Source organism: Python bivittatus, unplaced genomic scaffold (genome assembly GCF_059951505.1).
Source record: "Python bivittatus isolate LINGU-HERP-01145 unplaced genomic scaffold, Pbiv_v1 ctg000700_np1212, whole genome shotgun sequence".
Taxonomy (NCBI): domain Eukaryota; kingdom Metazoa; phylum Chordata; class Lepidosauria; order Squamata; family Pythonidae; genus Python; species Python bivittatus.
The window spans coordinates 102,821,264-102,835,516 of NW_028277098.1; the positions used below are offsets into that span (position 1 = coordinate 102,821,264).

Here is a 14,253-nt window from a genome sequence, read left to right on the forward strand (position 1 = left end):
GCCCCAGAGGTAGTGTTTCTGTACCTGGGAACTTCCATATGCAAGGATTTCGACTCCCAAAATTCTCAGCAATGGCTGTGCTAACTGACAAATTCAGGGGGATGGAGTCCACGCATCTGGAAGATGCCCAGGCTGGGAAACTCCGATGGAAGCCACCATGAGGTAGGTAGAACAGACTTGGCTCCAGGCACCCTTTTGTGGATTCATAAGAGAATCCTCCCCTCAACATGAATGAATCTGGCCCCATCGCATGATTAATAGTGTTTTTAACTTCGCCCAGAATTGAAACCATTTAGCGATGGGAGAAGTGACTGCTTAGAAATGTAGAAATCCACAGTCAAGGCCCAGCAGTATTCATTTCAGCATAGATTGTTGAATCAACCCTGTTTGTTAAAGAAGAGGCAAGCTTTTCATTATAAAAACATAATAAGATGCCCAACTTCGCGTCTCCAAATATATGGGATGGAGAAAAAGACATCAAAGATCTTCTCTTGACTTCCAAGGAAAGAGTGCCGGTTCTTGGCCAGACCCCCTCTTTGTAAAAAGGCAAAGGTAGCCTGTTCTTAAAAGGTTCTCCAATAACCTTTTTCCTGCCAGGTTCTTGGAGAAGTGATTTTGGGAGGCAGAATCTGAGAAAGAATTTCGCTCACGATTTCCTTCTAACCATCTGTTCCTTGCTGTCCTCTTAGGTGGTTTCTGAAAGGCAACAGCCGGAAGGACGCCGAGCGTCAGTTGCTGGCTCCGGGAAACTTTATTGGGTCGTTCATGATCCGAGACAGTGAGACAACCAAAGGTAGATCCCTTTGGGGTGGGAGGAAGGTAGATCCACTCTCTTATGGAAGAGAAATCTATTTTTCAGAGCCAGTTTTTCCTACCTCGTGTCTTTTGGCTGTATTGCCCATTGCTGATGCATCTGGGAAGCTCCAGGGGCGCATCGTGATTCTGTCTCTCTCTGTTTGGGACAAAGCCGCCTCTGAGTTGAGTTTGAATCCTGGAGACTCCATGAACGTGGAGTTTCTTGGCAATGGTGCAGAAGTCCCTTCTCCTTGCAAACTTCTGTCTTCTGTTTCTCAACTTCCTGCTCTCGCCATCAGCCCTGGGGTTTCCTGGGGCTCTCATACCCAAATACTAACCAGTTCTGCCTGGCTTAGCTTTTCTGAGGTCAGTTAGGTACTGCCACCTACTGAGAGAAGATACTTCTATTTCAGATGCGGGATCTCTCTTCCTTAAGAAGTCACCTGCATCTCATGAGAAGCATTTGGGGGGGCGGGGCTGCTTCATGGAAAGAGGTCACTCCCTGATGATGTCTCTTGGCATCAAGCATTGGCATTGATTGATTAGGCACCCAGAGTCAGCTAAGACACTAGATGTTGGAGGAGGACAGCTGCGTTGGTCTATGGTGGCAAAAGATCTGGAGAAGGCCCTTTTCTGACTAATCCATTTTATTCAAAGGCTGAAGCTTTCACGCCTCTGATGGAGATGCAGCTCATGGAAGCTGCGGCCTCTGCATAAAACTGGAAATGGGACTAAAACTGGCCTCCTCCTGATTTTTTTGCCAAGATCTTAGGCTGCTTGGGATGTTGGAGAAGATCGCGGCACTTGCCGTTTCATACGAAGAAACTGGCCAGACTGATTCTCATTGCGAAGTGGGAGGTGAGGTCTCAGCCAGCGAACTCAAGAAGAGCAAGAGAAGAGTGAACCATCCTGGCTGGGAATGATGCGAGTTGTAGTCCAACACACTTGGGGGACGCTACCTCGGAGAACCCTGTCCAAGATTTTAAGGCTCTGAAAAACCAGAATGGGAGAGAGAAAATTGGGATGTGGCGTTTATGCCCAGCAGGTCTTTCTCCCACCCTCTGATCTTTGCATCTTTAAACCCACTGGGGAAAAAGCAGTTCCAGAGAGGGATTGGGAACAAAAGAGGAAAAGAAATGGGGGACCCATTTCTCTCTCCTCAAGGAGAGGCCAGAAGGAAAGTGGCAGGATTGCACCCTCCCAAGAAAAAGGAAAGAATTTCAAGTCAGGGTCAGCTCCAGTCATTGTGGGAGACAGCCGTGAAGTTTTCTTTCCCGTGCTGCTTTGAGATATTTTTTTTTACAAAGCCCCAGCCTAGCCTGCAGTCCCTGGCATTCCTGGGGGTCTCCCACGTGAGTACTAAACTGGTCCCACCTTGCTCAACTTTTCTGAGATTGGCCACATTGAGCGGGGCCCCGCCACTTACTGTGACCTGACAAAGGTCATTTCTGCTTTAAATTCAAACAAGTTTTGCAATCCCATGAAAGAAGTGGCTAGACCATATGAAGAACAGGCCTCATCTGTAGGGTGGACATTTGCAGTTAACTTCTGGAGCTGATTCTTTGGCCAGAAGCCAGCCTGACCACTGACCGCCCCCTATTTAGGCAGGGTGCAAAAATGCTGGTGTGAGCGAGTGAGACTTCATATTTGCCCACATGTGCTTCTCTTTCAATAGGTTGGTAAAACATTGTCCTTGTTTCTAGCTCCTCTTTCTCTCTCTCGGTCCAGGATGTTACTCCCTCTCCGTAAGAGACTTTGATTCCCACAACAAAGTGGATGTGGTGAAACACTACAAGATTCGGACCCTGGACGACGGGGGCTTCTACATCTCCCCACGGAACACCTTCAGGACTCTGCAGGAACTGGTCAGCCATTATAAAGGTGAGCCTCCAAAGCCGGCATCAGCTGTGCTGTGTTCTGCACTGGGGGGAAAAGAGTTCCATCCTTATTATCCAGGGTTAAAAATCAAACCCTTTTTGCAGACTTGGACAAGAAACTGGGGTCGGGAGAGGGTGATGCAGCCTCTTTCCAATTGTAATGGTCTGTGGGAATGACCTTGGGAGACAGGAGGAAAAGCAAAAGACTAGGCAGCGATCAGATAAGAGGCAGCTGAGCCCACAGCAGGAATGGGCGCCTGGCAAACGTCTCAGAAGGGACCCTGCCTAGTTTCTTGGGCTGCAAAGGCGAGGGGGGAGAGATGTACTTTCAGACTTGCAAGATTCTGTTAATGTCACCTTACAATAAAGTTAGAGCTAGTATTTCAGAGTGACTGGACTACCTTGCAAGCCTGACAGCAATCAAGAAACTGGTGCAAAAATGCAGAGGATCCTTGGATGATCTGGCATTCTGTAAAAATAAAACTTATCCTACAGGAGATCATAACCTGACTAAACTCTTTCACAGTTGCTTCTGTGTGAAATGGGGGGTTGGGGGGGGCAGGCTCTTGTAGGAATTAAAGGGAGATTTCTCCATAAACTGCCTTTAATGATGGAGAAAAGGCAGGGTGAAAATCTAACAAAATTAATAAAAATAAATGTGGTTAATATCAACCTTGGTGAATGTTTTGGGGGGTTAGCATGTTCCACCAACCAAGCCAGCCTACTTGGTTAGCAGAAGGTTCAAGGTCCAGGAAAATGGGTCAGTTCAGTTACCAGGTCAAGGAGGTTGTATGAAGGGAGGGTCTAATGGTCCCGCAGTGCTCTTGCTGCAGCCCATGGGGGCCTTATCATTCCTTCCCCCCCCACAGCTGATCAGAAAGGAAGGGGGGGGTTCTTTGTGAGAAAGATGCATGTGTGTGTGGGATATACTGTGTGGTTGGGTTCACACAACATGCATAACTGGTGAGACTGTGAGGTCTTTGCAGAACATGCTAAAGCTTTTAAGCAAATCAGGTGCAACCCAGCCCGTTGAGTTAATGCATGTGTGACCCTGGGAAATGGGTTAATTTAGCCACCCAGATAAGTGTACTGTCCAAAGACAATCTCTGAGTAGCCAGATCTGGGTTCTGATGCTCTAGACCAGCGTTCCTCAACCTTGGCAACTTGAAGATGGGTGGACTTCAACTCCCAGAGTTCCCCAGCCAGCATATCTGGGAGTTGAAGTCCACCCATCTTCAAGTTGCCAAGGTTGAGGAACGCTGATCTAGATAAACATCAGCCCCAGTTCCGTCCTCTCGTTCAGAGCTGTCTCGGGTGACAGAAAAGTGCGACGCTGAATCTCCTCTGGGTTCTCTTTCAGGCCAAGCCGATGGATTGTGCCAAAAGCTGACCCACCCCTGTGCTTTGCCGAAGCCCGAGAAACCATGGGAGAAGGACGCGTGGGAGATCCCACGGACCTCCCTGAAACTGGAGAAGAAGCTGGGCGCCGGACAGTTTGGAGAAGTCTGGATGGGTAAGATCACCAAAGCCCCGCGCTTGGATCCGACCAAACTGGGCCCTCCTTAGCCCAGCAGCCTTGGTCCTGCAGTGGCTGTGCCTCAGGGAATCCCAGGGGGGAGGCATTCCAGGTGTCAGATCGACTGCCTCTGAATAGGGAGGTTCCACTGATAACCATAAAGAATAACCCCTGAAAAATTCACCCTCCTCTCTTCCAGACATCCAAGCCATCTCTTGGGTGTCTGCAGAGTCCATAATCCCCTCTGTAAGAGCTAAAAAATTGATTTGGTTTGCCACCCAGAGTTGCACTGGATACATGGATGGCCCTGTAACTTTGATAAATAAATAAAATAAAAATAAAAACCCCTGGATCCGAAGGAATCTGGTAGCTCCACCTTTTCCGATGAACCAATTTTATCAAAAGGCAGAAGCTGCAGACGTCAACACCCAGAATTCTGGGAGTTGAAGTCCACACATCTTAAAGTTGCTGAGGTTGAGAAACACTGGTCTAAAGTTACATCGCAGCTCCCTTCTTTCCACATTCTACCTTTTCTAATCATCAGACTCATAAATCACAAGTTCATTTTTTTCTGTTTTCAGCAAAAAAGTCCATAAAAGCTCTCCAGTCACTAACAAGGAGCTTTTCGGCTGGTTTTGATGCTAACACTTTGCACGATTCTCCCCAAAGAGCCTTCCTCTGGGGGCGGCAGTGTGAAAACCACAGGGTAGAGCCTTCAGAGATGTGTTCCTTTGATTCAAAAGCACAGAGGGTGAAATGCACGTTTTCGTATTTCCCTGGGCAAAAGCAATGCCTTGCATGAAGAAAACGAGTGGGGAAGCCTAGAGCCGTATCTTGGACGTGCTGGGCTAGTATTCTGCATGCAGGATGCTCTTGCAGCAGGATTGCACCAAATGTTGCCCCTAGATGGTCGGTTCTGTCTTTTTAGTTGCAAGGCCACACACTTTAAAACCAGCACCACAACACCCAGCTGAGACCTTACTGATTTATTTATTCTATTTCTATGGCTGCCCATCTCAAACGGATGACTCCGTGTTTGGCAGGTCACCAAATTTTGCTTTCCTTCCATGCTTGAGCACACTGCAAGTCACACTGTTGTCCTGCCCTAGGTCAGGAATGAGACCTGATTGCAAATCTGTGTTTCTGAAGCGTGCCTTTCTCACCTCCTAGCCACCTATAACGCGCGTACAAAAGTGGCTGTGAAAACCATGAAGCCGGGGAGCATGTCGGTGGAGGCGTTCCTGGAAGAGGCCAACATCATGAAGACACTGCAGCATGACAAGCTGGTCAAACTGTATGCCGTGGTGACCAAGGAAGAACCCATTTACATCATCACTGAATTCATGGAGAAAGGTGACAGCCAACATTACGCACCGTGGCCTACCTCAGCCTGGGGTCCTCCAGATGTGTTGGGACTACAAATCCCCAGATTTTCCACCTCCATGGAGGTATAGCCCCAACTGGCTGAGAAGGCCCAGGTTGGGGAGAGCAAGATACAGCAGGTTTTTTCCCAGCACAAAAGCAGAGTTTCCTCTCCTTGTTTTTGCATGCAAACATGCTAGAGTGAGGGCAGGAAGTACTGCCCTCCCTCTGGACTGGCTTTATCCTAGTCATGCCGTCAGTTCTGACTGGTTCCCTGATAGCATCGTGAAGACGCATAGTCCTGCTTGCCATCTTCGGCACTCCTGGGATTGGCGGAAGACCTTGCTCTTGTAAACATGTAAGGGTCTCAGTTCTTCATTTTGTAGCCATGCAACATGCATGCAAGGGACACGAGCCACAGAAGCTGTGTCGGATGCCACACGTGGCTGTGAGGAGGTGAGAGCAGTGTATCAAGGGCAGGCGAGAAAGTGACAAGATATAATATAGGAAGAGGAGAGACACTGAGAGGGGAGAAAAATCAACCCTGCTAACAAAAGGGTATTTATTCACAAATGGTGTAATCCAATGCGAGTTTGCTGCTGGGCGGGGGGGAATTAATAGGAGGAACTTCCTTCTGAATAAATATGCAGAGGATGCAGAGGATTCAGAACAAACTTTCCATAATTACAGGTAGTCCTCGCTTAATGACCACAATAAGGACTGGAAAATTCATTGTTAAGCAGGGTGGTTGTTAAGTGAGTTGCGTGCGACTTTACTATCTTTTTTGCACCGCTCATTAATTGAATCACCACAGCTGTTAAGCGAGTCACATGGTTGTTAAGCAAATCACACCGTTCCCCATTGATTTTGCTTGCCGGAAGCCAGTTGGGAAGGTCGCAAATGGTGATCATGAGATCCCGGGATGCTACAACCATTGTAAGTGTGAGCTGGTTGCCAAGCACCCGGATTGCAATCATATGACTGTGGGGATGCTGCAATGGTTGTAAGTGCGAGGACTGGTTGTAAGTCCTTTTCGTTCAGCATCATTGTAACTTTGAACAGGCACTATAGAAATGGTCGTTAAGTGAGGACTACCTGTATTGCAAAATTATTTGCATGTTAGGGAAGGATGCACTAAGTAGCCCTGGAGTTCCCTGAATGCAGAAGAAAGAGAATAGCTGGTCAGCTTTCAAGCCATGGAAGGGTTCATAATCTAGGCTGGTTACTAAGAAGTTAAAAGTGCCTTCAGCCTCCTTATATGGTCAAATGCTCACCACTGGGCTGATAAAGGGAAAGATTTGGCTACAGAACATTTTCTCCCAGTCCTGCTGCTAGGAGGAAGTGAGATGCAGAATTGGAAATGCAGGATAGGGTCCCCAGGTGTGCAAGGGGCAGCATGTCACAGAGCAGCTGGTCAGCTGGTGGCTTTTGGAGTGTGGAGGAGCAGGACAATTAAGAAATCAGCAAGGAAGTGTAGGCCAGGCAATGCTAAGAGGCAGAAACTAGGACAGTGTTTCTCAACCTTGGCCACTTGAAGATGTGTGGACTTCAATTCCCAGAATTCCCCAGCATTCCCCAGAGTTGAAGTCCACACATCTTCAAGTGGCCAAGGTTGAGAAACATTGATCTAGGAGAATTGGTTTGGTGTGTTTAGAAAGGGGTTCACACGGGGGAGAAGGCATGGAATATCTTAGGGTGATGGCAAGGATCCAGCAAACACTTTAGTTGCCAGATTCAAGAGCAGGGCAGAACCCTAGGCTCCGAAGGGAGCATTGTCCTTGGAGCCCAAGAGTCGTGTGTGGCTCTCCATTGTGAATCACGACACTCAGCACAGAGTGCAGCGCATCAAGGGCACAGAGCCTGGGCAGGATGACCCAGAAGAGACCCAGGGGGTGCATTCAGAGTCTCTCACAAGAGATGCTGGAGGCCAGCTCTGATCCTGACCTGGACAGGTGTGCATGACCCAAGACAGCATTCTGCCACAGTGCAGCAAGGGAGAATGTTAGTCAGCATCTGTTCAGCAAGCAGAAGTCCTGGGTTCAACCCCCACAGGTCTCCACTTAAGTGATTTGGGGTTGTGTGGCTGGGGCAACGTTCTGCTGTTGGCCATGTTGGAATTTGGGGAGCTCCAGGCCCAACACATCTGCAGGCATCAAGGGGGGAAGGTGGGTTTGATCTTTGAATGATAAAGGAGGCATCTCAGAGGTGGAAGGGGAGAGAGAGAGAGACCTTCTACATCGCTTTATTTTCAAGCTGGAGGCCCATTCCTGGGGCTGAACTGAGAGCCTAAGTAAGTTTTGTCTCCTCAAAACGAGAAAAGTTTGGGAGGCCCAGAAATGCGCACCTTGCCTTAAAGGGTCTCCTCCTTCTCCACAGGTAGCTTGCTGGATTTCCTAAAAAGTGATGAAGGGCGCAAGCAGCCGTTCCCCAAGCTGATTGACTTCTCTGCCCAGGTGAGCGTATTGCAAGATCCAGACCCTCTTTGGGAATGTTGGTGGCACCTCAGTGACAGGCCAGGGTGCCTTCTAAGGGAGTAGATGGGGCTGTTTAGCAGGTGGCAATGCTGGTTGGTCTTGGAAAAAGCTAAGCAGAATCAGATTGTTAGCATTTGGGTGGAAGACCATCAGGAAATCTGGGGGCTGCAGGCTGGTCTGGGAAGTCGGAAAAATTCCTGGAAGAAACCATGGCAAACTACTTGTCTGTGCTTTCCAAGAAAACTGCACGGACCTGTCTAAGAAGTAATCAGGAAGCAAGTTTGACTGTTACCTACTTTTTACATCATTTGATTCCCCCCCCCCCAACAGTCCTGCTTACTCTGCCACCCCCAATAACATCAACTAGCCCAGTGTTTCTCAACCTTGGCAATTTGAAGAGGTGTGGACTTCAACTCCCAGAATTCCCCAGCCAACAGGGGAACAGGCTGAGAAACACTGAACTAGACGGAAGCCCCTAGCCAGCTTGAGCAGGATTGGGCTTGGTTAGTCTTTAGATGGGAGACCACCATCTCGAGTCTGAAGGCCAGACGGAGAAATTGAAATAATATCTTAGAACAGTGTTGTCCAAACTTGGCCACTTTAAGATGAGTGGACTTCAACTCCCAGAATTCCCTAGCCAGCCATGCTGGCTGGGGAATTCTGGGAGTTGAAGTCCACTCATCTTAAAGTGGCCAAGTTTGGACAACACTGTCGCAGAAGAAGACTGTGGCAGGCCACTCAACAAGCAAACTGGATGTGTCTGTGCAATCACCAGAAGCTGAGTTCTACTTGAGAGAGTCTTTAACTTTGTAGGATACAAGCAGATATATTAAGAGGACGGGGTTCCATCTATCTAGGAGGATGGCCTTAGACACCTCCTTCTCTGTGTTGATCCCCAGCTTTGAAAGGTCCTTCCAGTATCGGATGGAAGCCATTTTATTTCCCCTAACATTTAAAATTATATTTTGAGGGAGTTGAGCTTCTTTGTGAGTTTCAGTGTTTTTACCCTGTCTTTTCAAGCTTGGTGCTATTTTAAAGTGTTGCCTGTTTGACTTTCCATTCCACTTTGGGATTGCACAGATTTTTTAATGAATGGGAGCAAAGGCTTCAGAGTGATCCACAGTAATCCACTGTCCCAATGGGAAAAAAGTCCACTCAGTGCCTTGCCTGGTCTACAAAAATTTTTCATGCACAGAAGCCCGAAGAACTGCTAAGAGAGGAGCCCACCAGAAGTTGGTCCACCCAGTTCAGTGTTGCCTCATCCAAGAGGGAGAACCTGTGCTGAACTACATTCCCAGAAACCCCAACCACCATGTTCATTGATGAGGGGTGCTGGGAGTTATAGTTTCCATCCATGGTTTCTCCAGATCACCAGTGGTTCTTTGGTTTTTCAGACCAATTCTTTCCAAGTCATACCTGGGACCCCAAGCATGCACAGTATTTCTCTTGAGGCTGTGGCCCAAAGTGCATGGTGTGCAGCCTTGGGTGTCAGGCATCCTACATGGTTTTGTGTGGTTCAATGAGACCAGCTGATCTGGGCAGGCCACAAGCTGTCTGGGGTTCTAAGTATTTGTAGACAACCCCAGGGTCTGGTAGGTTCTGAAGGGACCCAAGGCCTTGTGGATGCCAAGTCAAGGGGAACAGGGCTGTGGAAGGGATGTTAAATAGGAACCCTTCAGCTTAATGAGACAGGGGAGCAGTGCTTGGGGAAAGCCAGCCAAGGAAGATGATTTGCGCAAGAGCCTTCGTTGCTGAAGGAATAGCTCCTTTCTCTCTACAGGAGGCAGAACACCTGGAAAAGGTGCAGGGTAGAACCAACATCCCTTTCTTACAAAATTCTCACCCTCCTTTCAAAAGGGCATCTGTGGGGGGGGGGGGGCAAGGAGGAGCAAGTGACATGACCCGTGACATCCTCAATAAATGATGTAAATTGTGTAATTACTGCCACTTGCTTGGTGACATCATGGCGCACACAATACAGTGCCATTTGCATGGCAAGGTCAAGGTGCATGAGTTATCATAGGGTGGGTGCATCATGGTGTAGAGGACCTCACTGGTGTGTTGATGTCATGGTGAACGTAATGTGATGTGCACATGATGTCAGTTTGCCTTGTGATGCTATGGTGCATGTGTCACTGTGTGTGTGATGACATTACAGTGCAGATGGTGTCATTTATGGAGAACATGATGCAAATGGATTAATTGTAGCTTCTCTTGGGTGGCTGTGGAGCCCAGCCCTGATCCCAGGTCTGCATTTGCAGATGTGCCCAGTGGCCCACAGTGATTCTCTGAACAGGCCATTGGACTGGGCTTCCCAGCCCCCTCCTCACATGGCTTTTCCATGGACACTCTGCAAATTGTTTTAGTTCAGCAAGTCTTTGTCCTTGTGGATGACTAAGTGTAGGACCATTGATTATTATTACGGTTAATTGTGTTATTCACGGCTATTATGCTGTCGTCTTCCTTGTTATGCACCACCCTGAATCTTTTTGATTGGGACTATCCACAAATATTGTAAAATCAGTACTAAAGATGTGGCTCTTCCAGGTCTGTCCTCCTCCTTTAACGGAGCTGTCTCTTGCTGTTGCAGGTGGCCGAAGGCATGGCGTTCATTGAGCAGAGGAACTACATCCATCGTGACCTGAGAGCTGCCAACATCTTGGTATCAGCCATCCTGGTGTGCAAGATTGCGGATTTTGGCTTGGCCAGAGTGATAGAGGACAATGAATATACCGCTCGGGAAGGTACAAAGCCAAAACACGCCTCGTGTGCATCCTCTGTGTTTGTGGACAATGTAGATTAGACTTCACACCAATCCTCTCCAACCAGAGACCCTTAAGATGGTCTCAGGGTCCGTGGCTGATGGGACTGGGTGTCCCAACATTTCCAGGAAATGACTGTTTGGACCAGAGGGGTCCACAGAGTGTGGTAAAAAAAGTTAAGATGGCAGCTACCATGATGCAATCAAAGCACTGCCCCCCAATTAAATATGAGGAGAGCAAAGACTTTTGCAGAGAAAGGAAACTTACTCTTTCATGCATGCATTTTATTTTTTAAGATTTTACCATTCATCTTCCTCCCTGTCCCCCTGCCCTCCAACATGGCAAGGAGAAGGAGGCCGTGCAGGATTAGAAGGTTAATACAGCCCTGTATACAGCATTCACACATCTGGGGAGGCAACTAGTTAATAGCATGTAGATCACTTGTATTTTTCCCCATTTTATTTTTTGTTAAGGTAAAATTAGCTGTGCCAACTGCTGTTTTCAGGTTGAATCTAACTACCTTGTTTTGGACTTTTGGCAGGTGCCAAGTTTCCCATCAAGTGGACTGCTCCTGAAGCCATCAACTACGGGTCCTTCACAATAAAGTCTGATGTCTGGTCCTTTGGGATCCTGCTGATGGAGATCATCACCTACGGGCGGACACCATATCCAGGTGTGCAGCAAGAAAAGTTCCTCCCCTCCCCCCAGGAAACTGTTGGGATGGGCTCTCTTCTTCTGTTTAACCAAGCAAACAATACTTCAACCACCACTTTATGGGTTTCATATTTGCTTGTATGTAGCCACTTTACTGTAGCAGGTCACATTTGGAGATGTTTGGAAAATGGAAGGAAGGGGCAGGTGGGCTGTAACTGAAGTGACTTCCCTCAGCCAACTCACTACCAACTCTTTGCTGTGGGTGATAAAAGAGCCCTTTGGCCATTCATGGCAAACAGCGAGGTGCATTAAGCAATGGGATCCCTAAAATGAAGGGTTCTTGTAGAGGGCAGATAAAGAAGATGGGAAAGAGAACCAGATGGAACCTTCAGTGGCCTCTCTCCAGCCTCTCTTGGTCCTTAACACAAACCTGTCCTTCTGTTTGGAAGAACTGTAGCTTAGTGCTAAATGACAGGCAAGGGAATTTTGTGTTCAACCTTTAGCAAAGAGGAGGACATATCTGGGTTCATTGGGGATGGTGGACTTTTCAGGGTTGGTCTGTAGGGGTGGGCAATGGCTTGATCTGGTCTGTGGCAAGAAGGTTCAAATAAATATCCTTGACAAAACAATGCATGTTTTGTCACTTGGAGGGGAAGCAAGTGACAAAATGTGTGTTGCGACACAAGGACAAAGGGGTGGCTTTTGAGTTGTGATGCTGCAACACACATTTCATCATTTTGCTGTCAGTGTGGTTAAGAGTGGACACCTGTGATCCTTGTGTGCAGGCTGAAAAGCCCCTCCAAAAGTTGTTACAAACTTTTAAGGTAACAAGATGGATTAGAGTTGGGATCACACAACACTTTACACCCAGGTGAGCAGAACACAGTGGCTGCATTCACATAATCTGCAGTGCTGGAATGGATAAACTATTTCATGGTGGAATGTGATGGCCTGGTTCATACCTCATGTTAAGCCACTGGCTAGGCTCTCCAGGCACCTGACCTGCAAACCACCCTGCCCCATTTTCATCTGGTTTGGTGTGTTGTGTAAATGCTGTATGGGAAAAAAGTAACTATTAAATATGTAGGTGCCAAGTAAGTTTTTGGTGCTGGGTGATGACGCATCACTGGGAGCCGGCAGCATATACATTTAATTAATAATAATAATAATAATAATAATAATAATAATAATTTTTCATCCAAGTTTTTAATTAAGCCTGTGCTGTGGTGTCCCTCATTGCAGTTCTAGGTTTCCCAGGTTTTAATGTTTTGATTTTAGGGTTGTAATCCTATTCCATGCCCTGTTTTGGAACCATAGTTAAGTTGCATTGAAATTAAAAATGGAGTTTAATTTTTCATCCTGGTCCTCTGAGGAGGGCCCAAAACGTTACGCAGCCCTGGATTATGGCAGCTTCCAGCGCTCACGGCAAGGGAGGGCTTAGGGGCATAGCCTTTGCAGGATCTCAGATCCCTTTGTAGGAATCACGTGGATCTCTGATGGAAGATTTGGAGAAAACAGTTTTCAGGAAGAGAAGTTCATACCAGGCTGGCCGGGCCAATGATTCCACCCACTTTTGGGCCCCTGGCAAGTCCATACAAGAGGGGCATCATTACATGCAAGAATTCCCTTCCAAGTTTTCTTTTCTCCTTTTGAAGAGCGCTATCTCTGATAGGCTGCTTCGCTGGGTTTCTTGGTAGGATGTTCAGCCCGTCTCCCTCTTTGTCTTAACCCAGGGAGGTCGAATTTGGAAGTGATGCGTGCCCTTGAGCGTGGCTATCGGATGCCATGCCCAGAAGGCTGCCCGCAGGAGCTCTACGAAATCATGATGCGGTGCTGGAAGGAGAAGCCGGAGGATCGCCCGACGTTCGAGTACAATCAGAGCATCTTGGAGGATTTCTTCACTGGCACGGAAAGACAGTACCAGCAAGAGCCCTAGAAGTGATGGGTGGCCAGACCGGAGCTGCCAGCGTTCTGCGTGGGGAGGCTTTGGTGTGGAGAATCTGTGGCTTAGAGAAAAAAGACTTTTTCCCCTCTGCTTCTGAGGTGCAGCTGGAGTAGGGACTGAACCAAGCAGACACTTTGCTCTTAGCTGAAAACTAATCAGACTGCAGTCAGCAGAAACCACCTCGAAGAGTGAAGACTTTTGATGCTGTTGGGAAGCCCCACCATGACGGTGGAAGTGCCTGAAGGGGTGTGTAAGAGGAAGTGCGTGCACATACAAGAGTATTTGTGTGTACATATGTGAGGGAGGGAGAGAGAGAAAAAAAGAAATATATCCTTTGGATGGTTAAGTTGGGATATGAATATATATTTTGATTCATTAGTGGCCTTATAAAAGCTGTCAACTGATTCTTAAGGTTAGGAGTGGTTCCTCATTTAAGAATACTAAATGTGAAATTGTTCCTTGAAATATGCCTAATTGTAACAAAGATTTGATTAATTACAAGACCCAAATTAGGGACAATTATGAGACAATGGCATTCTAAATCATTGTAAGCTATAAATAATAATGATTCTAATAGAATATAAAGATAACTGTATGACAGCAATGTTCAAAAAATCAAAAATTCTTGGCTTTTACTTGGTACTGATTGATTATTTTACCATTAAGTCGTTGTTGACTCTTAGCGACCACATAGATAGATTTCCTCCATGACAACCTGTCCCTAACCTAACCTGGTTGCTTGGAACTATCTAGATCAAACGTGTACACATGAAACACATCCACAGTTACTATAAACACGAGTGGCTTCAGGTATGATGGCAGAGATCACATGTGACGCTAAAGCATAATTTGTATAGGTTAGTTGTAG

At 47.3% G+C, this 14,253-nt stretch overlaps 1 protein-coding gene across 3 annotated transcripts in view; it reads left to right on the forward strand.

The window, feature by feature from the left end:
• Positions 1–14,007, forward strand: part of HCK (HCK proto-oncogene, Src family tyrosine kinase) — a 29,047-nt gene extending 15,040 nt beyond the window's left edge. For all 3 annotated transcript variants that reach the window (XM_088153630.1, XM_025176791.2, XM_025176792.2), the window contains 8 exons: positions 690–793; positions 2,524–2,676; positions 4,033–4,185; positions 5,359–5,541; positions 7,927–8,003; positions 10,615–10,768; positions 11,328–11,459; positions 13,174–14,007. In XM_088153630.1, the coding sequence (XP_088009756.1) occupies positions 690–793; positions 2,524–2,676; positions 4,033–4,185; positions 5,359–5,541; positions 7,927–8,003; positions 10,615–10,768; positions 11,328–11,459; positions 13,174–13,376 (1,159 nt within the window). In that variant the 3' untranslated portion in view covers positions 13,377–14,007. The remainder of the gene's footprint in view (positions 1–689; positions 794–2,523; positions 2,677–4,032; positions 4,186–5,358; positions 5,542–7,926; positions 8,004–10,614; positions 10,769–11,327; positions 11,460–13,173) is intronic.
• Positions 14,008–14,253: the final 246 nt, after the last annotated feature.